Source organism: Leptopilina heterotoma, unplaced genomic scaffold (assembly GCF_015476425.1).
Source record: "Leptopilina heterotoma isolate Lh14 unplaced genomic scaffold, ASM1547642v1 Lhet_54, whole genome shotgun sequence".
In the NCBI taxonomy this organism is placed as follows: Eukaryota; Metazoa; Arthropoda; class Insecta; order Hymenoptera; family Figitidae; genus Leptopilina; species Leptopilina heterotoma.
In genome coordinates this window covers 2,661,037-2,688,882 of record NW_025111118.1, presented here as the reverse complement: position 1 = coordinate 2,688,882, position 27,846 = coordinate 2,661,037, and the positions used below count along the sequence as shown (strand labels likewise).

General features: G+C 22.6%; 1 protein-coding gene and 1 long non-coding RNA gene across 5 annotated transcripts in view; one reads left to right on the top strand and one right to left on the bottom strand.

Moving 5' to 3' along the window:
* The window catches only part of LOC122508345 (somatomedin-B and thrombospondin type-1 domain-containing protein-like), a 43,476-nt gene extending 15,647 nt beyond the window's left edge, over positions 1-27,829 (bottom strand). Inside the window, exons 1-4 of one of the 4 annotated variants that reach the window (XM_043621629.1) lie at positions 27,688-27,829; positions 25,093-25,453; positions 6,130-6,327; positions 2,907-2,976 (exon numbers count right to left, since the gene is read on the bottom strand). In XM_043621629.1, the coding sequence (XP_043477564.1) occupies positions 2,907-2,976; positions 6,130-6,327; positions 25,093-25,330 (506 nt within the window). In that variant the 5' untranslated portion in view covers positions 25,331-25,453; positions 27,688-27,829. The other 3 variants (XM_043621628.1, XM_043621632.1, XM_043621631.1) reach the window with 3 other exon arrangements.
* On the top strand, positions 157-9,194 carry LOC122508347. Its single transcript, XR_006302219.1, has 3 exons — positions 157-172; positions 2,448-2,452; positions 8,605-9,194. It is a non-coding gene; the product is annotated as an uncharacterized LOC122508347 (long non-coding RNA).
* Positions 27,830-27,846: the final 17 nt, after the last annotated feature.

The following is a 27,846-nucleotide window of genomic DNA, read 5'->3' as shown; positions in this document are numbered from 1 at the left end:
GTAATCAAAAACATCATTAGCGCTTCCAAGTGGAAAAAGTTTATTATTGTCAGACAAAAAATGTTTATCTACTGTAAATTAAAGAATAAATCGACTGGTTCGGAAATATGAGTAGAATAATATAGCCAGACGACAATTTTTTTAAAGAAAAATACACGATTCTTCATTTCAAGTAGAAGAAGGTGATTCTAGTCAGACACGATAATTTCAAATTATAAATAAGTAAAGATTAGATCAGAGAATTATAATTTAATAGTTCTGATCGATCAAGAAAATTTAAACAGTGAAATTTGCGAAGAATAAATTTGTATTTCTTTATTTTAAGTGGAATAGGGTATTAATAGTCAGACAAGAAAATGTTTTCAGTCAGACAGGAAATTACACTAATTGAAAAAATTAAAGAATAAATTGATTGGTTCAAAATTTTCTATTTTAAGTAGAACTAGTCCATTATACGTCAGACGTGGCATTTTTTTTATAAATAAAAAACACAAATGTTTTTTTTTAATAGAAAAAGGTAATTCTGATCAAACATGTACTTTTTAATTTGTAAAAATCAAAGAATAAATCTAGAGAATCAAAATTATAAATTTTAAGTAGAATAGTGTGATTATAGTCAGACAATTAATTCTAGAAGAATAGAGTAGAATATGATGATTATAAAAGATAGACATGAATTTTTTTTAAGTAAAATAATAAAAATTCTTTATTTACAGTAGAAAAAGGTGGATTTAGTCAGCCAATAATTTTTAAACAGTAAAAAATACAGAAATAATTATTTAAAGTAAAAAAAAAGTTAATTCTAGTCAAACTAGTATTTTATACTTTGTAAAAATTATAAAATAAATTCAGTTAATTAAAATTATGAATTTTAAGTAGAATAGAGTGATTATAGTCAGACAAAAAAATTTCCTAGCCATTAATTCCAAAAAGATAGGGTTGAGTAGGGTGACAAAAATTTTTTAAAACTAAAAAAAGTCAAAATACTTTAGTTACAGTAGAAAAAGGTGATTTTAGTCAGAGAGAAAATCCTCGAATGAGAAAAAATTAAAGAACAAATGTTGTGAATTACAATTTACTATTTTAAGTAGAATAGGGCGATTATAGTCAGACAAGAATTTTTAAGTATTAAAAAACACACAAATTTTTATTTAAAATAGAAAAAGGTAATTCTGGTCAATAACCTGTAGTTTTTAATATGTGAAAATTAAAGAAAAAAAATTAGTAAATTAAAATTATGAATTTTAAGTAGAATAAAGTGGTTGTTGTGGGACAAAAAAAATTTTATCTAGTAGTTTAGACTTCTTAGTAGAATAGAGAAATGATAGTCAGACAAAAAAAATTTTTATCGAGTTTTTTTACACTTCTAAGTAGAATAGAGTCATTATAGTCAGACAAGACGTTTTTTAATAGTAAAACAAAGACTTATATTTGTTTTAAATTGAAAAAATAGATTTCAGTCAAACAAGAAATTTTAAGTAGTCAAAATCATAAGGACAAAGTCTAGTGGTTCATAATTCACCATTGTAAGTAGAATAGGGCGATTATAGTCAGACGAGAATTTTTAATAGTAAAAAATTTTCAATTTTACTGTTAAATAAGAAGAAGAAGGTGATTCTAGTCAGACAGGAAATTTTGAAACTACAAAAAAGTAAAGAGTAAATCTATGTAGACAGTAAACTCAATTCTAAGTAGAATACACTGATTATAGTCAGACAAGAATTTTTTGATAGCAAAAAAACGACTTTTTATTTTAAGTAGAAAACGGTTATTTTGGTCAGACAGGAAATTATATTAATTGGTAAAAATTAATTAATAAATCGATTGGTTCAAAATTTTCTGTTTTCAGTAGAACTAGTCGATTATATGTCAGGCGTGGAATTTTTTGTAAAAAAAAGAACAGAATCATTTTCCACGGTAGAAAAAGATTGTAAACACACTGGCATATTTGAAAGTAGTATAAATTACAGAAGAAATCGAGTTGTTTGGAATTATAAGTAGAAAAAAGTGATTATAGTCAGACAAGGCGATTTTTTAATAATAAACAAAGATTAATCTTTTTTCAAATAGAAAAAAGTGATTTAGCTTGAAAAAAATATTTTCAGTAGTAATAATTATAAAAAAAAATAAGTCTAGCGGTTCGGAATATTTTATTCTAAGTAGAATAGAGTGATTATAGTCAGACATTAATTTGTAAGTAGTAAAAAATACACAAATTGTTGTTTAAAGTAGAGAAAAGTAATTCTGACTAAACCTGTAGTTTTTAATAAAAATTAAGGAATAAATTCAGTAGAATAGAGTGATTATAGTCAGACAAAAAAAAATTTTATCTAGTGCTTTCCTCCCAGCGTAACCAGACCTTATATATTTCGTAAAAAAAATGTACCTAATCCTAAAATATCTCTTATGGTTCCATTGAGGGAATTTAAAGGGATAAAAGGTTAGAGACCATGTACATACACATATAATATATTAAGAAGAAAGAGAATAGATGGAGGAGAGTACTGCACACTCACTGTGCGGTACCAATAAAGTCATGCATGAATCTCCATCCCTTTTCGTTTCACCTTGTGAAACGAAGAGTTATTGAAACAGTCTCAAGTTCTAACCTAACGTGTAAGGTACGTACCTACAAGGTAAGTTATAAACGTGAGTAGTGAGTTTATGTATATATACATACACGAAAGCGCGTCAACCTTGATCAAGGTAACTTTACACAAACGACGGTGGATGTTAGCAGCAGCTGAACTCGCATTCTCACCCCCCCCCCCTCCCCCCTATACTCATTTCATCCCGCTTCGAATAATTTTCCGGTGAGCTTTCAACGCCATTATTTGCACGTGTATATACTATATATATAGACGTATATAGAATCAAGAGAGAGAGAGAGTCGAGACACTACTTACCCTGGAGTAACTTTCCTGATAGAATTCTGACTGGGACTCGGTCTCATGGCAGGTGAAACTAGTGCAACCTCTGAAAAAATAAAAGAGAGCGGAAAATTATTTTTCAGAATTCTGTCTTTTGCTTTTAGAAAAATTCAATTTTTACACTGTTTTTCTGAGGATAGCAGATTGGAACAAAAAACGTATTTAAAATAGTTGCAAAGCAACGTGTTTTGATACGTTTTTTGTCTCAATTTGATATCTGCAAAAACATGAGCTTCTAAAAAAATAAACTAATATCTATCTTATAAATAATAATTAACAGTTTAATTGCCTTGAATAAAAATTATTTTATACAAATAAATATTTATTTTCTGATAGATAATAATATGTATTTCATAATATTCAAGTAGTTTAAGTAGAATCAACCCTTTATAGTCAGACGTATTTTTAACTTGTAAAAAGAATCTATTGTTATTAGTAGAATCAACCCTTTATAGTCAGACGTATTTTTAACTTGTAAAAAGAATCTATTGTTATTAGTAGAATAAGGCCATTATAGTCAGACGTATTTTTAAATTGTAAAAAGAATCTATTGTTATTAGTAGAATAAGGACATTATAGTCAGACGTATTTTTAAATTGTAAAAAGAATCTATTTTTATTAGTAGAATAAGGCCATTATAGTCAGACATGACAATTTTTTGGAATTAAAAACAAAATTCGGTTTTCAAAGTAGAGAAAGTTTATTATAGTCAGACAAGAAATGTTCATCTAATATAAATCATAAATCGACTGCTGCGGAAATCTAAGTAGAATAATGTGTTTCTAGTCAGACGAGAATTTTCTATAGTTAATAATTTTTTCTTCTTTATTTTAAGTAGAAAAAGGTGATTCCAGTCAGACAAGAAACCTTGAAATTAGAAAGAATTAATTTAATCAGAGAATCATAATTTAATATTCTAAGTAGAAAAGTATGATTATAGTCAGACAAAGACGTTTTAATAATGAAATATACACAAGTCTTTATTACAAGTAGTAAAAAGTGATTTTGGACAAATAAGAAAATTTTAAATAGTACATCGCAAAGAATTCAGTATTCTAAGTAGAACCAGTCGAAAATAGTCAGACATAAAATTTTGTTCGTATTCGGCCTATAGAATTGTATTTTAAGTAGAAAATCGTAATTCTAGTCAGACAGGAAATTTAATAGTAATTAGAAGCAGCTGAAGTTTAAATATTTTGGACCAAATTTATGATTTTAAGTAGAATACAATAATTATAGTCAGACATGATTAAATATTGAAATTAAAAATGAGAATTGATTGCATGTGAACTTTTTTTTATAGATAATTGAAGAAACATTGGAAAAAGAAAGAAAGAATTAAGTGAATAATAAATAATTGTTAAAAAACAATTTGAAGTAGAAAAGAGAAATTATAATCAGTCATAAAATTTTTAAGTAATGGTAGAAAAAACTTATTGTTTCAAAAGTTGAAAAAGATCATTATTTTCAGACGTGATATCTTTTAATTGTAAAAAACAACATTTATTGTTCTAAGTAGAATCAGGCAATTATAGTCAGACATGAGAATTTTTAATAAACAAAAACAGAATTCGGTTTTCAAAGTAGAGAAAAATTATTATAGTCAGACAAGAAATTTCTATCTTGTATAAATTATGGAGTAAATCGACTGGTTTGAAAATCTAAGTAGAATAGAGTGATTATAGTCAGACGAGAATTTTTAATATAGTAACTAATATACAACTACTTATTTCAAGTAGAAAAGGTGATTCTGGTCAGACAAAAAATTTTGAAATAAGACAGAATTAACGATCAAATCAGAGAATCGTAATTTAATATTCTAAGTAGAATAGCGTGATTATAGTCAGACATGACGTTTTACAAGTGAAAAATACACAAATATTTATTACAAGTAGTAGAAATTAATTTTGACCAAACAAGAAATTTTTAAGTAGTAAATCATAAATATTTTTTTATTCTAAGTAGAACCAGTCGAATATAGTCAGACACAATTTTTTTATTATTCAAGAAACAGAATTGTATTCCAATTATAGACAGGTTCCAATTATAGATGCAGGGAAATTTTTGAGTAATTAATTTAATATTATTAAATAATTAATAATAATATAATTGTAAATAGTAATATAAATATTAATAGTATTATAATTTAATATTATTTAATATTTAATAAATATTTTTATATTTATTTAATATTATAAGTAGAATAGAGCGATTATAGTCAGACGGGAATTTTTAATAGTTAAATATAACCTACTCGTTATTTCAAGTAGAAGAAAGTCTTTTTAGTCAGACCAGAAAAGTTGAAGTTAGAAAGAATTAAAGTTTAAATAAAAAAATTATAATTAAATATTCTAAGTAGAACAGAGTGATTATAGTCAGACAAAACGTTTTAATAGTAAAACAAAGACTTCTGTTTGTTTTAAATTGAAAAAATTGATTTCAGTGAAAAACAAGAAATTCTAGTCAGACAAGAAATTTTCAAATTAGAGAGAATTCAAGAATCAGTGAATTTTTTTCCAAGTAGAACCAGTCAAATATAGTCAGACATGACAATTTTTATTAATCAACAGAATTCGATTTTCAAAGTACCTAGAGAAAATTTATTATAGTCAGACAAGAAATGTTTATCTACTATAAATTAAAGGATATATCGACTAATGCGGAAATCTAAGTAGAATAGGGTAATTATAGTCAAACAATAAATTTTTAATACTAAGGAATAAACAATTTTCTATGTCAAGTAGAAAAAGATGTTTATAGTCAGACATAGAACCTTGAAAATAATTAAAGATTAGATCAGAGAATCATAATTAAATATTCTAAGTAGAATAGTGTGATTATAGTCAGACAAGACGTTTTAATTTTAAAATTAATCAATTTAATTGTTAATTATTTTTTTTAATTTAAAAATTAATCAAAATTTGTTTAAATTCATAAATTAATTACTTCAATTACATCCTTAATTTCCCAACAGGACAAAAATTGAATAAAAAGTAAAAAAAAATTTTGAAATCACTTTAATAATAAAATTAAAATACAAAAATCTAATTATTCTAGAACAAAAATCGAATAAAGTGAAGGGAAAAAAATGTGAAATTGCTTTGAAAATGAAATTAAAATGAAAATCTAAATTATAAACTCCGTTTTCCAGTATCTATTTGTCTTTTGCTCGTAATTTAAATCAGTTTGTCAAAATTACCCTGGTTATGATGCAAATGACTTTTCCGGTGACATGCATCATAACTCTGGCAAGATCTGGAATGCTCCATTTGGGGACAATGCTTCCCTCCATTTTGATCTGGCTGAAGTGCAACACGAGTCCTGGTTTGAACTCCAATTCCACATTTGTTACTGCAACTCGACCACTCACCCCATTCCGATACAATGCAATCCAGAACTGTAAAAGTAATCATCAACAAAGACAAAATTAGCGACAACAAAAATTAAGATTTAAAGAAAAAAACTTAAATTCACCAATTTAATAATAATAATAATAATAATAATAATATCCTTTTTTTTATATAAAAAACTTAATCGTTTGACAAATCGAAATTATGCATCTATTGGTTCCTTTTTTCTAAAAAAAAAATTAAAAAATTGTTAGAAAATTAAAATTAGAAAGTAGAAAATATTTTGCACATTTTCTGCTTCTTAATTACAATTCATAAACAAAGTACAAGTTTTAAGTAAAAAAAATAATGTTATAAATCAAATTTTGTTTAAGAAATTATAAATTTATTGTGGAAAAAATATTTACAAAATTTCTATTTGTTAAAAATGATTGTAAAATTATTTTAAAACATCAATAACTTCTTTTCTAAATAAATATTTAATCATTATTATTTTTCCACAGGAATCAAGATTTTCAAAAAATTCAAATTCAAACCTTTTTGAAATTTAACAACTTATAAGAATATTTATTATAAAACATGAAGAAATCGATTACTCCGGAGTAATCGGTTTCTTAATTTTTTTTATAATAAATTAAAGATAAACGAGTTACTGTAACTTTTTCAAAATTATCTTCATCATTTTAATTCAATTATTATTTTCTAGAATTTTTAAAAAAAATTCTTTGAGAATTTTCAAATTTATTTGTTTACAATTCAATTTTACGAAATTTTAATTATTCAGAAATTCTTCCATTGAATACGTATTAAAAAATAAATACTTCAAATAATTTCAGAAAAAAATTCAATTAAACTTTTTCAAAATAATTAATTCCACAGAATTGTTCGATAAAAATATGAAAAATTAAGATTTTCAAAGAATTTAATTTAAAACCTTTTCAAAATTCAATTATTTCTTAAAATTCATGCTACGTTTTTAGTATTCAAATATTATTTGAATATTTAAATAATTTGAATAATAAATATTGAAATCTAAAATTTTAACTGAAATCAATTTTTAAATCAATTTTTATTAGAAAATTCGACGAGAATTCAATTATTTAAATGCAAAAATAAATAATAAATAATTTATTGAATAATTAAATATTTCTTAAAATTAAATTCTCATAAAGAATTTTATCAAAACATTTTTAAATCATTGATTTCTTTTGACGTTTTTAATTAAAATTGTTAAGAACAATTACATTTTACGAGAAATTCGATTAAAATTGTCTTAAAAATAATTGAAATTCTGCGATAAGTTTTATATTTACGAAAATAATTGAATTCCTAAAAAGAATTTTATTATTTATGAAAATAATTCAATTCCTGTAAACAATTTGATTATTTATTGAAAATAATTAAATTATTGCAAAGAAATTTACTAAAAATTTGTAAATAATAGAATTCATATGAAATTGAGGAAATTTTTTGAAAATAATTGAAATTTTGACAAAAATTTTTAAAAAATTAAATTTTTCCAAGAATTTTATAAAAAAATTTTTAAAATAATTGAATTTTTGAAAAGAATTTAATTACTTTTGAAAATAATTGAATTTATGCAATCATTTATAATTTTTCCAAAATTCAATTTTTTTTTTAGTGTTTTTGAGTAAAATTCGTCTATAAATCCACTATTTTTAATAATTAATTAAATAAATAGTAAAAAATTTAACAAATTTAAGATGAATTTAAATTATTAAAATTTTTGAAAACCTAAGTAATTTTTAAAATTTCTAATAAAATTCATTTATTTATTTATGAAAATTGTAAACGTTTGAACATTCAATTAATTTGAAATTTTTACTTTTCTTTTCAAAATATAATTTAATATGAAAAATTTTTTTAAGTAAATGTTTATGTACCATATAAAAAGAAACCACACGCGCACGTTATTTTAGCTAGTAATAATAGATAATAATTAAAGGGAAGGAATTTAAAATAATAATAATAATTATTATTTTTTTTATTATTGTTATCATTTTTATAATTCATAACTGTGATAATTAATAACAGGAGAGAAAATGTAAAAAGACATAGAAAAGTTGTTAAAAAAATTAATAATCTGAATAATTATTATTATTATTATTATTATTATTATTATTATTATTATTACCATTTTTATAATTCATAACTATCATAATTAATGATCAGAGAAAAAAATGTAAAGAGCGTATAGAAATGTTGTTAAAAAAATTAAAAAGTTCCTTAAAGTCACTAAACGAGAAATAAAATTATAAAGTACTTCGCAATCTTAGGATCAATTTTCCTTTGAGCAATCGCAGCCCGTGTAGAAATGGTGGTCGGGTTCTAGTGGGGACCTCACCAGTTTACCCCATTTGAAAAAGGGCTCCAACTAGAGAAACTGGTGGGGTTCTAGTCGATTTTGTCACGCTCTAGTTGATAGGGCCCCGACTAGAAGTTCTAGTTCACTTCTACCGGTTTTAAAAATTATTATTTTTCAACTTAACTTATTTATAATTGAATTCTCCATTCATATTAACATTATTAATGATTGTTGCACACGAAAAATCTCGTGCCTATGAGGGTTCGAACCTTGGACCTTGGGGACACCAGACGGATACACATACCTCTCGGCCATGATAGGTTGGATGGACTTCCGCTTAAAGTACATCCCGTTTGGAAATTCCGCCATTTGTCCCTATCTCTAGTAGGGCTCTCGCTAGATTCTGACTAGAATCTCTAGTCGAGAAAAACTAGTCGGGTTCCAATCTAATTCTAGTTAGATGATTCTTACAAGCATTATTTATTAAAAAAGTTTGCATATTATTTGATTACTTAATTTTTTAATTATTTAAACAAAATCTTTTATTTATTAAGTAAATTAAAAAAGAATAAACCATAAATAAATATTAATTATGTGGATATAATTAATTTTTATTAACTAAATATTGTAATATATTATTTATTATTATATTATTTATTATTATTATTATTTATTAAAACAATTATAGTAAACTAGCTGTCGTACCCGTCTTCGACGGGTTTTAGTTTCTACCAATACATTTAAGTTTCTACCAATCTGGAAAATCAGGAAATAGCTAGGGAATTTAATTTGACCGGAAAAAAATAATAATTAGTTACCATTATAGCTATTTTAGTAGGAAAATATTACTATTTGAATCAGTGATTGACTTTTTGTTATCAAATTAGTTATTTTAACCAATTCAAATGCAGAGAACAATATTTATCAATTTGTAGTACTTTAATTAATGTATTAAAAAAATTAAATTTTCCATACAGTTTTTGGAGTTATAGTAGAGTCTAATTGGAACTAATTGTATCGCAAGTAGACCCTACGTTACGACTGCTAAAACCTAACATAAGACCTAAATTTTAGGCTGAAAGTAGGGCTTAAATTTTGACTCGGGTCTGTTTTCATAAATATTATACATCAATAAAAATTGAAGTAAAAAGCAATTTTTTAAAAGCGAATTAATATAATGAAACTTTTTCTTAATTTGATAGGAAAATTCCCGGTTCGGCATATTCCCAGCTTTTTACAGTTTTTCCCGTTTGGTAGATACCCAGTTAAATGTATTAGTATAAACAGAAAACTGTACGACAGCAAGTAATACAATCTATATTTATATGAACTTAAGAAACAGTATTTTCATAAAATAAGTAAATTTTTATAGCCATTTGTAGATTTATTTATGGATAAAATCAAGTAAATTTAAATTTGACAAAAAAGAGATAAACCGTGAAAAGTTTGGACAAAGCAGGGAATTTTGTTAAACAAAAATAGACACCGTGTTAACTTTTGTCTTTACATTGCTCAAAACATCTCTTAAAGTTAAATCTAGAGTTAAAATGAAAAAACGTTTTAACATGTAAGTTTTTGCCTAGTGGCATAATATGCTTGTATTGTATCACAGGTGACTTACAATTCTTGACATCCTGCGAAATCATTTTAATCATAAAAAATTTCCATTTTCAATATTTCTGAACTTCTTGAAAATATTAGATTGATTTGATAAATAATTTTGAATTGCACTATTTTGACATCAAAATATTAATCAGAGACTCCAAAAATACTACTGAATTATACTTCATATAGTAATTAGTATCGATTTTTTGATATATTGAAAATTTTTTTATATTTCTTGTAGGATAGTATTTTTTGCAAAATTATGATAAAATCTGACTAAATAACATATAATATTCATTTTTAGAAAGTTTAAAAGCTATCCATTAAAAATTGTGAAATTTGGAAATTTTCCATTTTTTCAAGTTTTTGAAAATATTTTTATATTTACATCTTAGTTGTAGAATAGTATTTTTTGAAAAATTATGCTAAAATGTGACCAAATAACATGTAATACTCAAATATAGAAAGTTTAAAAGCAATCCATAAAAAAATGTAAAATTTTGAAATTTTCGATTTTTTGAAAACATTTTTATACTTACATATTAGTTATAGGACTTTATTTTTTGCAAAGTTATGCTATAATGTGACTAAATAACATATAATACTCAAGTATATAAACTTCAAAAGCAATCCATGAAAAATAAAAAATTTTGAAATTTTCGATTTTTTGAATTTTTTGAAAAAATTGAATATCTCCCGTTCTAATTAATATTTTTTAAATCTGTAAATTTATAAACCTTCCTTGGGTCAATACCTAATAACCTACCAAGTTGGACTTAAATCGATTCACATGTTTTTGTGTGATTGGGGTACAAAGTTTTTGTGACAGACAAACATACATACATACATACATACATACATACATACATACATACATACATACATACATACATACATTAAATTTTTTAAGAACATTTTTGGAATCTCTGATGTCCATAATAACTAATCATGTTAACATTTTGAAGTTTTAAGCAATGTACAGACAGACATCTGATTTTATTAATAAGGATATAAAAATATAAAAAGTAATGTAATAAATTAGTTATGTTTAATTTTTCAATAACGTTATAGATATAATTAATTCATAATATTTTGAATTTTAGGGAGTTATTATTCATCACTCTTATTTAACTCTGCATTCCTAATGATAGTTAATAATAATTAATTATGACATTATTGAAAAATTAAACATTACTAATTGCAGTGCTTTTTATATTTACTATAATTATTATAATTATATTATTCAATTTATTATTGTAATTATAATATTATAGCATCTTTTTAATTATTATTAAATACTTGCATTAATTGTGAAAAACATTTTAAAGTATAATTGCACATACATATCTTTTAAAAAAAAAATTATTTTTACGAATAATATTACAATATTTAGGTAATAAAAATTAGTTATACCCACATAATTAATATTTATTTATGTTTTATTCTTTTAATTTACATATTAAATGAAAGATTTTTATTTAATAAAATTGCTTTATTGGAATTTTTTGTAAAAATATTCTACAATATTTAAAATTTTGTTTAAAAAATGTTAAAAAATTAAATAATTAAATAATATGCAAAATTTTTTAATAAATAATGCTAGTAAGTTTTTCTATCTATTAATCTGAATTATTTATATCTATAGAAAGATAATTTATGTATGTCATACTTGTACACTAGTTTGTCTAGTTTGAAATCGATAAGGTCCTAGTGAGTTTTTTCCAGTCTGAATTATCTAACTAGAATTTGATTGAAGCCCGACTAGTTTTTCTAGACTAGAGATTCTAGTCAGAATCTAGCGAGGTCCCTACTAGAGATAGGGACAAATGGGGAAATTTCTACACGGGAGAGTTCTCTCTTTCTCTCTCACTTTCTCAGAGAGAATAAGCAAAAAAAAAAAGAATAAATAAAAGTAAAAAAATTTATTGCTGGCAACTTTCCACGAATACTATAATTGCAAGCTTCGTTACTTAAGTACTCTTGATGTAGTGGAAAAAATATCACCGAGAATAGAGCACACTTAATTATATACTTCCTTTTTCTCAGAATTGTTAACTTTTTTCAAAAAAGAAAAAAAATTATCCCTTTCCTTCTATAAAAAAAAATAATAATAATTTTACACACGTCAATTTTAAAACCTAAAAACTTTTTTCTTTTCCCTCCTGAAATACTAAATGTACGCCGTATCAACTGACACTCGTTACAAAAAAAAAAACTATTTCCTTCTTTTGAGATCCTTATTAAAAACTCCAGTGTTTTTATTACTCCAGATAAATTAAAAGCAAGCAATGGTTTTTTTTTAAAAAAGGAGATTTTCTGAAATAGTTTACACACAAGATAGGTACGTTTTTGCTGTTGATATGCAAAAGAGTATTCTTTTTTTCTCTCCGAAAAGAAAAAAAAATTGCATAGGAACAAGACAGAAAAGATGTGAAGTAGAACGACAAAGATGAACACACACACAGAAAATCCTCGTGTGGTGTAAGAATATAATAAATTATTGAATCATTTACCTCGTGAAGCAGAAAACCTTTCTTTATATTGGCGAAAAGATCTGTTTCCACAAATGGTTGAGAGAGAAAAAAAAAGTTCAACTTGTTAATTAGTAGCAAATAACATTTTTTTTTCTCTCTCACTCTCTTCAAAATATAATATCACTTTTTTCAACTGAGTTTAAATAATTGCAAAAAAATTTGCCTACAATTTAAATAATTGGAGGAAGAAATATATTTTTTGCCTATTATAATAGAGAGAGCAAACATTTTTACTCTAATATAAAATATACAAATAATTAATTATTAATACACTCTTAAAATTTGCATTAATAAAAATATTTGATAATTTGAATCTGTGACTGACTTTTTGCTTTTAAATTTGTAAATTTTACTAATAAATAAAAATTTCTACTTATTTATTTATTAGTAAAATTTACTAACTCAAATTTAGAGAGTCCTAACTAATTTTAATTATTTAAATTATGTAATTAGAAATTATTTTCCTATTAAAAATAATAAATAAATATAATAATAATAATAATAATAATAATAATAATAATAATAATAATAATAATAATAATAATAATAATAATAATAATAATAATAATAATAATAATAATAATAATAATAATAATAATAATAATAATAATAATAATAATAATAATAATAATAATAATAATAATAATAATAATAATAATAATAATAATAATAATAATAATATAATAATAATAATAATAATAATAATAATAATAATAATAATAAAATAATAATAATAATAATAATAATAATAATAATAATAATAATAATAATAATAATAATAATAATAATAATAAATAATTAAAGGCTGCGATTGAAATAAATAAATAAACAAATAATAATAGTAAGAGTAATAATAATAGATTACAGGACAAAAAATCCAAGAAAATAAGTCTAAAGTAAAAAAAATCCAAAATAAAAATGTTCAAAGTCGAAAAATCAAAAATAAATAAAAACGTCAAAAATAAATAATAAAACATGTGAAAAAGACACATTTTTACTTTTTAAAAATCGAAATTTAAAATGTCAATGTTAAAATCGCAGGATTTTAATTATTTACATAAATAATACAACTCTACACAAAAAATCAATTAGTTTCATAAATAAAAAAATTCAAATATTTTCATAAAAATAAAAAAATTTCTAGAAAAATTTTAATTATTCTATAAAATTTTTAAAACAATTATTCCAAGAAATACAATTATTTTCAACAATTTCGATAAATAACATTTAAATATATAAAAAAATATTTACTTGAAACAAATAATTTTTATACCTATTTAAATTAAAAAAATATTCACTGGAAGCTAATGTTTATTCGAATGAAAGAAAATAATAAATATTTTTGTATTTATTTATTTTTCTTCAACTACAAAAATTATATTTGTTTTTCAAATAAATACCAATTTATAATTTAATTTTATTTAAACAAAATAATTTTTGTATTTTCTTATTTTTATTTAAACATTCGAAAAAAAAATGATTTGGTTCAAGTAAATATTTTATTTTCTATTCTTTAAGTTTCAAAGCGTTGAAGAATAAATTTACAAACAATAAAATAGAATTTTTCCTCTCTTAACTTGTTTAAACATTTTTTTTTTTTGCAACCATTTTTTAAAATCCAATTCAAAATTGACTGATATTGATTCAAAATAATTTTCGAATCAATATTTTTGAATCAAATACTCAAAAAATTAATTAGATACTTATTTTATTCTTCTCACGTCAGAGCTTTAAAATCATTATATTTATTTATTTATTTCTTCAATTTATTTATAAATTCCGTTATTATCCAGTTTTTTTTGTAAAAATAAAAAGTTTTCTTGAATCAAAAATAAAAATAAAAATCATTTCAATAAATATTAATCCAAATATATTTTGTTCCTGTGACGCAAGAGAAAAAAATTTGTTTCTCTAGTGTTGATTAAAAAAAAACAGCAATTTTGTTTTCATTTGAATAATTTACATGAGATTAAAGGGAGAAATTTGCATATAGGAGAAAATTAATTTCTTTTTAAAGCAGAGAAAAAAAATTAACATTGGAGTGGGAGGGCAAAATAAGAAAAATTCTTTCCGTTTCACGCTTTGTTGTGCTTCTAAGAGGAACTACATGACCAGAATTTGAGAAGTTCAAAGAAGCACCTCCAACATCAGAGGAGAAATTAAAGAAAGTAATAAAAGAAATTTAAGAAAGAAAATTACTTTTTCCTTATTAATTCTAATATAGTTAATATAATTAATTTTCTCTGGAAAAATAATTATTTTACATTAAAATAACATATTATTAAGGACTTAATATTAAATTTACTAATATTAAGTAATAGATAATTAATTAATAGGAAATTACTAATAAATTCATCAATAAATACTATTAATATTTTTTTAACTAAAATGTTTACCTTATTTTTTTATATAACAAAAAGAAATATTTTATTCATTTAAAAACAAATATTTTTCTTTTAAATTTGTAATATTTAAAATTTTTAAAAATCTAAAATTTTTAGAATTTTTTTCTTTTAAATTTTGATGCAAATAATTTATTTCTTCTAATAGCTTTTTATATTTAAAATACTTATTTTCCCCTAGAAAAATAAATTATTAATTATTTTTCTATATATCAAAAAAAGAATTGTTTACTTAATTATTTTGCTATGTCAAAAAATAATTGTACACTTAATTATTTTTATATTTAAAAAAAGTTTTTATCAATTTAAAAATAATTCTTTGCTAAAAATTTTTATAATTAAAAAAAATATATTTTTCTCTTTTTTCCTATCTAAAAAATAATCTTATAAATTTTCATATTCGAAAACATGATTTCCCTCTTATAAATTTTCATTACTTAGATAAAAATAACAAGTCTCTTAAATATATATGTGAAAATTGAAATAAATCTTTTTCATTTCCGGAAGTTCATTACGAGCTCATTAATAATTTCTCTCTATTATAAATTTTTTTCCAGTAACTGGTTTTTTTGTCGTCAATTTCGGACGGGTTTTTTTTTCCTCTTTTTTTTGAATATGTTTGATATTTAAAACGAGAAGTTATAATTTCTGATTCTAGCACGAACGTATATAATATTCATTTACAGACCTTGATAAAGCTCTTACTTTGCAAGCATAAAAAAGCTCAAGGAGCTCTTTACTTGTTTTTCATTCGTTGCAAATCTATATATATTTATATATATATATATTTATATCGATTACTGTTTCTTTTTAAAAAAATTATTTTCTCCTCAGATTTGACTTTTCAAGTTTCTCATCAATAATCTTATTTCTTTTTTCACGGAGATTTAATTTTTCCCTCAAGTGTACGTAATTGAGAAATTTCTTCTTCTTTTTTTGCTTTTTAATGGTTTTTAAGGAAAATTTCCGCCAGTTGTTTCCTATAAGAAAAAAAAAGGGGGGGGGGAAGTAAAAAAAAAGAGAAAAATAAAAAGAAGGGGAATATTGAGGGAGAAAAGAAGAAATTTTTGCATTCAAGCGCAAATTTACTATATTGTAATGTTGACAATTTCCGAATTGTAATAGGAAATTATTCCTTGAAGAGAAAATGGAATAGGTACTTGAGTGAAGTGATAAATGCAATGTTGGAAAATCTCACTCCATTATCAGCTCATCTCCCAAAGTTTTAGTTTTATTTTCAAAGATCATTCGCTATCTTCGCTTTTATCTTTCCATTTTCAATGGGTTTTTCATTCCTTCTTCATACAATAAATATAAAAATTTCTCTCTCGAGCAGAAATAAATGTTTAATGTTGAAAAATTTTTTTTTTCAATTTTTAAATATAATTTTATATTTATTTTTTTATTTTTATATATTATATGTTGTATTCATTTTTTTATATTTATATATTATAAGTTATGTTTATTTATTTTTTTATTATATAATTCAATAAATATAAATAATATAATTTACAATAGTTGAGATATAAATAAAATTTTTCAATTAAAAGTTAGTTATTTGATTTAAGTTGAGTAAATAATTTTGTTTTATTTAAATACAAATTATTTGCTTGAATTAAATAAATTTACTATTTTACTTTATTTCAATAAATATTATTTGCTACAAAAAAATATTTTTTTTATTCAAAACCAATTTCTTTGCGTCAAATAATTTTTTTTTTTAATCCAAACTCAATTTTTTTGCTTCAAGTAAATATATAATTTCTTTAAATAAAGTAAAGTAGGTTCAATTTAAACTGTAAAGAAAATTTATTTGATTCAAATAATAATTAATTACTTGTCTATTGTCAAATAAATATTTACTTGAATCAAATTAATTGTATTTAATTCAATTATTTCAGTATTTGAAGCAAATTTCACACACAGAGGAACATTTTTTATTTGAACCAAATAAAATTTTGTTTGAACTAAATATAATTTTATTTGAACCGAATAAAATTTTGTTTGAACCAAATTCAAATTTTATATGAACTCAATAAAATTTTGTTTAAAGCAAATAAAATTTATTTGAAACAAATATAAAATCTAGTTAGATTGAAGCAAATATTTGTTTGGTTCAAATAAAAATTATTAGATTCAAGCCAATATTTAATTGTTTCAAATAAAAATTACTTGATTCATGGAAATATTTATTTGATTCAAATAAAAATTATTGGACTCAAGCAAATAATTCTTTGGTCCAAAAAAAAATTATTTAACTAAAGCCAATATTTCTTTGATTCAAACGAAAATTATTTGATTCAACTAAATTTTTCTTTAGTTCAACTAAAATTTCTTTGGTTTAAGAAAACATTTCTTTGATTCAAAAAAAATTATTTAATTAAAGCAATTATTTCTTTTATTCAAACAAAAATTATTTGATTCAAGTAAATTTTTCTTCAGTTCAACTATAATTACTTAGTTTTAAGAAAATAATTCTTTGATTCAGACAAAAATTATTTGATTCAAGCTAATATTTTTTTAGGTCTACTAAAAAATTATTAGATTCAAGCAAATTTTTAATTGGTTCAAATAAAAATTATTTGATTCAAGCAAATATTTCTTTGGCTAAAACAAAAATAATTTCATTCAAGCTAACATTTCTTTGATGCAAATAAAAATTATTGTATTCATGGAAATATTTCTTTGATTCAAATAAAAATTATTAAACTCAAGCAAATAAATATTTAGTCAAAAAAAAAATTATTTAATTAAAGCAAATATTTCTTTGAATCAAACAATAATTATTTGATTAAAGTAAATATTTCTTTGTATCAAACAAAAATTATTTGATTCAAGTAAATATTTCTTTGTTTCGTCTAAAATTTCTTAGGTTTAAGCAAATATTTCTTTGATTCAAACAAAAATTATTTGATTCAAGCTAATATTTTTTTGGTTCAAATAAAAATTATTTGATTCAAGTAAATAATTCTTTAATTCGACTAAATTTTCTAAGGTTTAAGCAAATCTTTCTTTAATTCAAACAAAAATTATTTGATTCAAGCTAATATTTTTTTTAGTTAAAATAAAAATTATTAGATTCAAGCAAATATTTCTTTAGCTCAAACAAAAATTATTTAATTTAAGCTTATATTTAATTGGTTCAAATAAAAATTACATGATTCAAGGAATTATTTCTTTGGTTGAACCAAAAATTACATAATTCAAGGACTTATTTCTTTGGTTCAACCAAATATTATTTGATTTAACCAAATATTTCTTTGATTCAAACAAAAATTATTTGATTCAAGTAAATATTTAATTGGTTCAACAAAAATTATTTGATTCAAGTAAATATTTCTTTGATTCAACTAAAATTTCTTTGGTTTAAGCAAATTATTCTTTAATTCAAACAAAAATTATTTGATTCGAGCAAATATTTCTTCGGCTTAAATAAAAATTATAAGATTTAATTAAATATTTCTTTGGCTCAAACAAAAATTTTTTGATTCAAGCTAATATTTAATTGGTTCAAATAAAAATTACATGATTCAAGTAAATATTTTATTGATTCAACCAAAAATTATTTGATTTAACCAAATATTTCTTTGATTTAAACAATAATTATTTGATTCAAGCAAATATTTCTTTGGTTCAACAAAAATTAATTTGATTCAAATATATAATTATTTATTTGGTTCAATTGAAAATTACACGACTCAAATAATATATGTATTTGAATAAAAAAGTAATATTATTTTGTATCAAGGAAATTTTTTAGTGCTCTCTTTTTCATTTTGTTTTTTATCCTTTTAAAAGAAGTTTTCAAAACGATTTTTCAAACCAAATACACAAAAAGTGATGGAACATTTACGAGAAGTGTGATATAAAATTTACCAGAAAAGATATTAAAAAAGCTTATATACACCATATATATATATATATATATAAACAAAAAAAAAGAAGAAAAGTCGAATCGAAGATATTCTTTCAAGAAAAATGTTTCCCGAACTAAAAGGTTTCGACCTTTAGATTCAGAAGGAAATCCCATTGTACAGATCTCTTTCTCTCTCTGGACATTATTTTCTTATTTTCTTTCGCACTTGTTCTTCTTTAGAGAATGTTTGCTGGACGAAAGTACATTCTTCATGGAACATGGCGTATGTCCGAAGGGTATATTCGAGGATGATCCTTCTGTTCGCTCTATTTCTTGTATACGCGCGCTCAAACTCTCACCCCTTCTTTTTTTTCTCATTTTATTTTTTTTTTTATTTTTTTTATTTCCTCCTCCTTTTTTTTCTTCTTTCTTCAACGCGCGCGCGGCTCGATCCTCCTATATCCCGTTCACTCTTCTCACAACCCATAAATAAACTCAACTTCTTTTCTGCCACCTTGAAAAAGAATTTCCCTTGGTGAAAATAAATGTAAAAAAATCCACCAATGGATGGGGACCACTTACTTAAGCCATTACCGTTTTCGCGCACACCCGTTTTCTTAACAAAAGAGGCGAGTTCACGAATCGTTGCACTTTGTCTGTGTATCGAAAAATTTTCACCATTTTCAAACTATAAATGGTGTATAATATTTTTTTTTCTTTTTTCTTTTTTGAATTTTCATAATATTTTGTATACGCAAATTACGTGTGTCTTTCTCTTAGACCGTAAAATTTCATTACGCCATAATCTCGTGTTTTATTTTCTAAACTCATTTACATTAGTTTTGTTCCTCTTTAAAATTTTATTCTCTCACTTGTTTGCAGCATTTAATGTGTTTCGCATTTTTTTTTATGACTTTAGAGAAAAGTGGCAATTTTACTCTGTATACATTAAAATACAACTCAATTAACATTTTTCTTACATAAATAGAATTTTAAAAAAATATTACAAGACTTTAAAATTTTTTAAAGATTTAGAAGAAATTTAGAAAATTTACTAACTTAATTCACATTTTTCTTCCATAAATAGAATTTTTAAAAAAAATTACAAGACTTTAAAGATTTTTAAATATTTAGAAGAAATTTAGAAGATTTACAAAGAATTTCTAGTGAAATTATAAAAATTTACTTTTAGCGAATAATTTTTATTCAAAATCAGTAAATAATTTACTTGAACCAAATAATTTGTATTCAACTGAAATAAATACTTACTTGAACCAAATAAAATAAATATTTATTTGAAGCAAACAATTTTTCCTTAAATAAATATTTACTTGAATCAAATAATTTTTTCTTAAATCGAATAAATATTCACTTCAACAAAATAATTTTTATTTAAGGGCATTTGAACCTTGATGACGTCACACATGCTTTGCACAAACTGTAACGTCATCAAGGTTCAAATGCCCTTAAATAAAAAAAAATATTTTCATAGAACAAATAATGTTTACTTAAATAAAATAAATATTTACTGGAATAAAATAATTATTATATAAATAAACATTATTTGGTTAGAATCAATATTATAGGTTTATTTAAATAATAATTATTTCATTATGAGGTAATAAAGTAAAATAATAAATTCACTACAGGTAAATAATTTATATTTACATACATTAAATTTTCATTTCCAATAATATAAATAAATCAATAAAACTTACTTAAACCATAACATTTTTATTTAATCAAATAAATATTTAATTAGAGCAAATAATTTTTATATTTAAATCACAGAAATATTTTCATAGAGCGAATAATTTTTCCTTAAATAAATGAACATTTACTTGAATCAAAGAAAAATATTCTTTTGAATAAAGCAATTATCTTTAAATCAAATAAATATTTACCTAAACAAAATAATTTTTATATTTAAATCAAAGAAATATTTTCTTGAATATTTACTTGAACCAAATAATTTTTATATTTAAATCAAAGAAATATTTTCTTGAATATTTACTTGAACCAAATAATTTTTATATGTAAATCAAAGAAATATTTTCTTAAATCAAATAATTGTTTTTAAATTCTTTTTTAAACCAAATAAATATTTATTTGAACCAAATAATTTTTTTATTTAAATCAAACAATTTTTTTTCTTCAAATAAAATAATTGTTTTCAAATAATTTATATTTAAATTGAATAAATATTTACTTGAAACAAATAAATATTCACTTGAAACAAATAAATATTCGCTTAAATCAAATAATTTCTCTTGAAATTAAATAAATATTTACTTGAAGACAATAGTTTAGTTCCAAGCAAAAATTTAGCACAAATAAAAATCTTTTTTGTTAAAGTAAAATTTTTATTTAAAAATTTTGTAACTTTTCTAAGTTTAAAATTTTTAATTTTTTAATATTACAATATTATAATTGCAATACGATTCAATTGATTCGATTAAAAATTATTTGTCTCTGCGATTATAAATATTATAAATATTTACTGATAGGAAATATAATGATATATAAATATTTACTGATGTATAAAATGTAAATATTTATTAATTCAAATATCAATTAAAAATTTATTTGATAAATAATAATTAAAAGTAAATAATAAAAATAAAATAGAAAAATAGTAAAATGATAAAATAAATAGTAATAATAGTAATAAAAGTAGTAATAGTAATAATTGTACTAATTGTAATAGTATCAGTATAATAACAATAATACAATAATTTTAATTAATCATTAATAATAAGCGATCAGCACCAAAAAAAAATTTTCCATTTCACCATTTCCACACGTACGAGAAATTGGAAAACTTTTAGAGAAATTAAACCGAAAAAACATAAAACTGAAAAAATCAAATTTTAAAGTGTATGGTAAAAAAAAAGTAACGTGTAAAATAAAAGTTGAGAGATAAAATTTAAATTTTCGATTTTTCCATAAAGTATATCTATGCGTAGAATTTTTTTTTCCCTCCCTCTCTTTTTTATAGTATACATACTGATTACACACTTTATGCCAACTAATGAAAAAAATGTTTTATGAGAATCTTTCATTTTGGTAATTTGGAGAAAAAAATAAGTGTTCGCACATTACATTCGATTATGTCTGTTCTATAATTTTTAGTCTCAAAGTATATTTTCCAGAGTCAGGACTAGAGAGAGAGAGAGAGAGAGAGAGAGAAAAAGCACACCTCATTAGCATAAAAGCTTCAGCAATTTTCTGCTGCGTTCGCCACAAACCTTCTTTACTTAGGTCTGTATAAACTTAACTCTTCGAGTGGTATATGCTTTTTCTCATATTGACATTTTATTTTTAAACAACTATTATATTGTATTTCTTCACTCATTAATTAAATTAATCGTGAAAAAAATTTTCTTTTTTTTTGCAGATTAATATTTTTTTTCTCGCCGACAATTATTTTCTATGTGTGACTTTAAGGAAGGTCAGGAAAAATTATCTCTTTTCCAGAAAGATTTCTTTTTCTTAAAGATTTTTTTTTTTTAGAAAATTTATATATTTGTTTCGGAGTCTACTAATTTATTTATGTGTTTGAAATAAATTTTTATTTGTTTGAAGTATTGTAGTAAATTTGATCAAATTGAAATCAATTTTATTTAATCGAAATAAATTTTTTTTGGGTCAAATAAAAGTTTATTTGTGGCAAATAAGAATTTATTCGTTTGAAATAAATTGTATTTGGTTCGAATAAAAATTTATTCATTACAAATAAATTTTTTATTTCTTGAAAATAAATTTTGAAATAATTTGGTTCAAATAAAAATTTATTTGTTACAGTTAAGAATTTATTTGTTACAATTAAGAATTTAATTGTTACAATTAAGAATTTATTTTTTCCCATTGTGAATTTATTTTTTCCAAGTAAAAATTTATTTGTCACAAGTCAATTTTTGTATTTCTTAGAAATAAATTTGAAATAATTTGTTTCAAAGAATTTTATTTGTTCCAAATGAATTTAAAATAAATTTAAAAAAATAAAAGTTTCAAATAAATTCTATTTCATTGAAATAAAAATTTTATTTTAGTCAAAAAACAATTTTTCTCGGATCAAATAATATTTTTTCGTTGTAACGGAATAAATAGGTTAATATAGATTCTGAGAAAAATATACTTTTACTTAACTCAATTTTTGTTTGGTTAAAATGAAATATTTCTCTGTGTGTAAAACTTTAATTTGTTTGAGTCTATTTCTTCAATTCTCTTATTTGCTCAAAAGAACACGGAGAGACCCACATTCGTAAAAATTACTAAAAATGGTTGCAATGACCGGAAATAAGGGGACTTTTAGCATAATGTGCTACAGAATTAGATAAATTTACAAAAGAAATAGATAAATTTGCTACATTGAAATAGCAAGTTTTAATATTTTGTGTAAGAGTTGTAAATGTAGCGAAAATTGATTATAGTTTTCTCAAATTTAATTAGACAAAATCTGACAAATGTAAACATTTTCCACTAAAACCTACTATCCACTGTAGTAATTTTTGGTGAGCAAGTGTGGCTAGCGAGTGCAGTCATATGGCGCCTGCATTTCTATTGGTTGCTAACTTCGTCAATCTCCGTAAATGAGCCGATGCCATCCGATCATTGATAGTGACTATGTTTCGCGTATGTAAAATAAATTTGGATATTATCTACAATAATTAAATATAAAGTGAAACGTAGGTCGTTCGGTATCTCAGAAATTGACCATTATAAATTAATAAACTTTGCATTTATTCCTGTCCCAAGAACTATGTCTTATAATAAGTTGTTAAAAGTAAATTGCTTTCTCGTAAGTGCTGTAAATTTTCATCATTCAATATATAAGGAAACAAAGATGTATACTTTCAGTGAAATTCGTTGTCGTGCGTGCAGTTGTGTATTTGTGTATTAATTAACCGCGTCTATACATATAAGTGAAATAAACATGTGTGTGTCTTCAAATATTTATACAACAAATATATAAGTGTGTGTGTGTCTGTGTATGTAAAAATCCTTCCAGTTTGTCTCCATTAGTCAAGAATTGACGGGAAACCGGCGACAAAAATCCGTATTTTTTCTTTCACTCTTTCTTTCTGCATTTACAAACGACTGTAGTAATTTTACGTACACAATGCTTCTGAGTTTACTACAGTTATTTGGAACTATTGGACGAAATAGTAAGAAACTTTGCTAATTTGGTGAACATTTGTCGGGATTAGTGACTTAGTGTAGAAAATAGTAAAAAATACAAAAAGTCCCCTTATTTCCGGTGGTTGCAATGTGAAAATAGTAAATTCTAGTGTGATTTTATACAAAAATTAGTAATCTCGGTCTCTCCGTGAAAATTTCACTTTGAAAACTAAATTTTCTTTAACAATCGAAACAAGCAGTAAATAAAAAAATTTAACTAAAAACGTTAATTTTTAATTTTTAATCGAAGACTTTAATTAACATTTTTTAATTAACAAACAAAAGATTTTAACTTATACAATTTGTGTTCTTAAAATTCCGAACATTTATTTTTAATCAATCAATTTTTGAAAATATCGAAGTAGAAAAAAATATTCGTTCATTTGATCGTTGGGAACTTTAGAAAAAATCCGTTTTGGCAATATTCAAATTAAAAACTAATTTGTTTGGTAAAAATATTGAAATGAAATATTTTAACTATTCAAACTTCATTACTTAAATGTTATTAAAATTCTATTACTAAATTCTATGCCAAAAATGCTATTATTAGAATTCTATTATAAAATTTGATAAAAATTAAATTTCTTAAATTATTAAAATTCAATCCCTTTACTCAAACTGAATTCTATTATTTAAAATCAAACTCCATTCCACTTAAATTAAAATAAAATTAGTCAAACTAAGGAAATCCAATGAAATCTAATTTTGAAATCTATTTGTAAATATTTAAACTTTTAAATCAATATATGCCTAGTAAAAATAAAAAGTCAAAAAATCACCTTTGAAGTATAAATGAAACTTGAAAAATTTTAAATCACGCACAAATGAGAATGAAACATAAAAGAGAATAATTAAATACATGTGGTCGTCAAATAAATAAGGAATGAGGAAATGAAAAAAAAAATTACCATTGCAAGCCTCTTTAAAATCATTACAACAATCGTTGAGTTTCAAACAAGCGTGATCGCAATAACACGGAGTGTCACGAGGACTCTCAATTATTGCATTGGGTGATGCTTTTTGAATTACACATCCGGAATCTCGACCCTGGCAACATAATTTCGCAGCTCTGCAACTTCCGGCTGCGGTAAAATCAACCGTCCATGCAATCATTATCATCAAAATCCTCATAAATCGTTTCACCATGATCGTTCACTCGTTAACTTTGTAATGCAATTTGGAAATCTTCCCCTAATGTTATTATTATATATATATATACGACTGGCCAAGTGTCAAAACGCAAAATTACGGCGAACCTCCATTAGTGACCTTGAAAAGATTTCAATAACCTTGAATTATCTCCATTTAATGGAAAATTAATTAAAATGGGAAAAATAAATTAATTTCCATTTTTTAATTTTCAATTTTTTAATTATTACAATTTCCAATTTTTTAATTTTCTAATTCTCTAATTTTTATTTTTAATTTTCACAATTTTCCCAATTTTCACAACTTTCAATTTTTTTATTCTCAAATTTTCATTTTTCACAACTTTCAATTTTTTTATTCTCAAATTTTCAATTTTCACAACTTTCAATTTTTTTATTCTCAAATTTTCATTTTTCACAACTTTCAATTGTTTAACTTTCACAATTTTCAATTTTATAATTACTTAATTTTCACAATTTTCAATTTTCACAACTTTCAATTTTTAAATTATCAAATTTTCAATTTCTTAATTTTCACAATATTTATATTCAATTATCAATTTTTTAATTTTCACAATTCTCAATTTTCACAACTTTAAATTTTTTAATTAACGAATTTTCAATATCAATTTTAATTTTCAATTCTCACAATTTTCAATTTTTTAATTTTTAAAATTCAATATCAAAAATAAATGAACGATTTTAAATTAAGTTGCATTGACATTTTTTGAAAATAAAAAAGTAATTGAATTTTGATTATTACACTCAGGGAGAATTTTATTTGAAACAACTAAATTTTGATTGAATAAACAAAATAAATTAATTGACAACAAAAAATTTGTTTGATTCAACTGAAAATTTGCTTCAGGTGAATTTTTAAATTCCTTCCTCGAATACAAACATTCTTAAACTAAACCAAATGTTTATTTAAATTAAATTAGAATCAAACTAAAATTAAATTTTAAATTAAATTTATTTGCGGGATTTAATGAACTTTATTTAGAATAAACTTTAGAATGAAAATAACTAAAATAATGAAATGAAATAAATAATAAAATAAAAGAATTAAATAGAATAGAAAAATAAATAAATAATTATAAAGTAATAAAATAATATCTAATAAAATATAATAATAATAAAAAATAATAAAATTAAATTTATTTAGGCAAACTTTATTTATAGAATAAACAAAAAGTAGTGCTATCTAAAACTTTGGTTTATACAACAAAGAAGAGTATTTCTTTCAAATATCATTTTTCCCAGAGTGTAAAAATGATTCTCTCTTTAGATATAATAAAAAATAATTACAATTCTAAATTTTTCATTTGACTCAAAAAAAAAAAAAAATCACTTGGAAAATTGTAAGTAAAGCAATGGAATCTATCATTGAAAAAAATTAATTTGATTCAAAAAACCGATTACTTCTTTATTTTCAAATAAATTTTATTTTAGAAAAATAATTTTTTAATTATTCTAATTTTATTTAAGCCAAATGAATTGTAAATGAACCAATAAATTTATTATTTGAAGCAAATACCATTTAATTGACTTCAATAAAAAATATTTGATCCAAGTAAATATTTCTTTGGTTCAAATAAAAAATATTAGATTCAAGCAAATATTTCTTTGGTTCAAATAAAAATTATTAGATTCAAGCAAATATTTCTTTGGTTTAACTAAAATTTAATTTAATTTAAGTAAATATTTCTTTGGCTCAGATAAAAATTAGTAGATTCAAGCAAATATTTCTTTGATTCAAATCAAAATTATTAGATTCGTGCAAATATTCCTTTGATTCAAATAAAAATTATTAGACTCAAGCAAATAATTCTCTAGTCCAAAAAAGGAATTATTTAATTAAAGCAAATATTTCTTTGGTTCAAATAAAAATTACTTGATTCAAGTAAATATTTCTTTGATTCAAATAAAAATTACTTGATTCAAGGAAATATTTCTTTGCTTCAACTAAAAATTATTTGATTGGAGTAAATACTTCTTTGTTTAAAATAAAAATTATTTGATTCAAGTAAATATTTATTTAGTTCAATTAAAAATTACCTGATTCAAGTAAATATATTTATTTGCCAATAGACAACTAATCGGTCATTTAAATCAAATTTTATTTCTCAGTGACATAACTTAAGAAACCGAAAAGAAACTAAAAAAAAAACAATTTCAAAAAAGGAAAATTTGCCCCACTGATGAAAATCTTTCTAATCGAAGATTTCGCTTTTGGTAATTTCCTTATATATCCAAGTCACTTTTCTTAAAAGGAGCAAAAAATTTCGAAATTAAAAAAAAATCCACAAATCGAGAAATTCGTATTGAAACCTTTTTGTTTTGTGTTCTAATCACCTATCGGGAGAAACATGATTTTTTTCGGCGCTAATGGGAAATTTACGAACACCGAATATGACAGTTTTGAGGAAAACGAACCGGAACGAAACATCTCAGCACAACGTGCTGTTGCGACTAAACTGCCGCAACGGTTTCGCGCCCCTGTGTGAAGGGGAT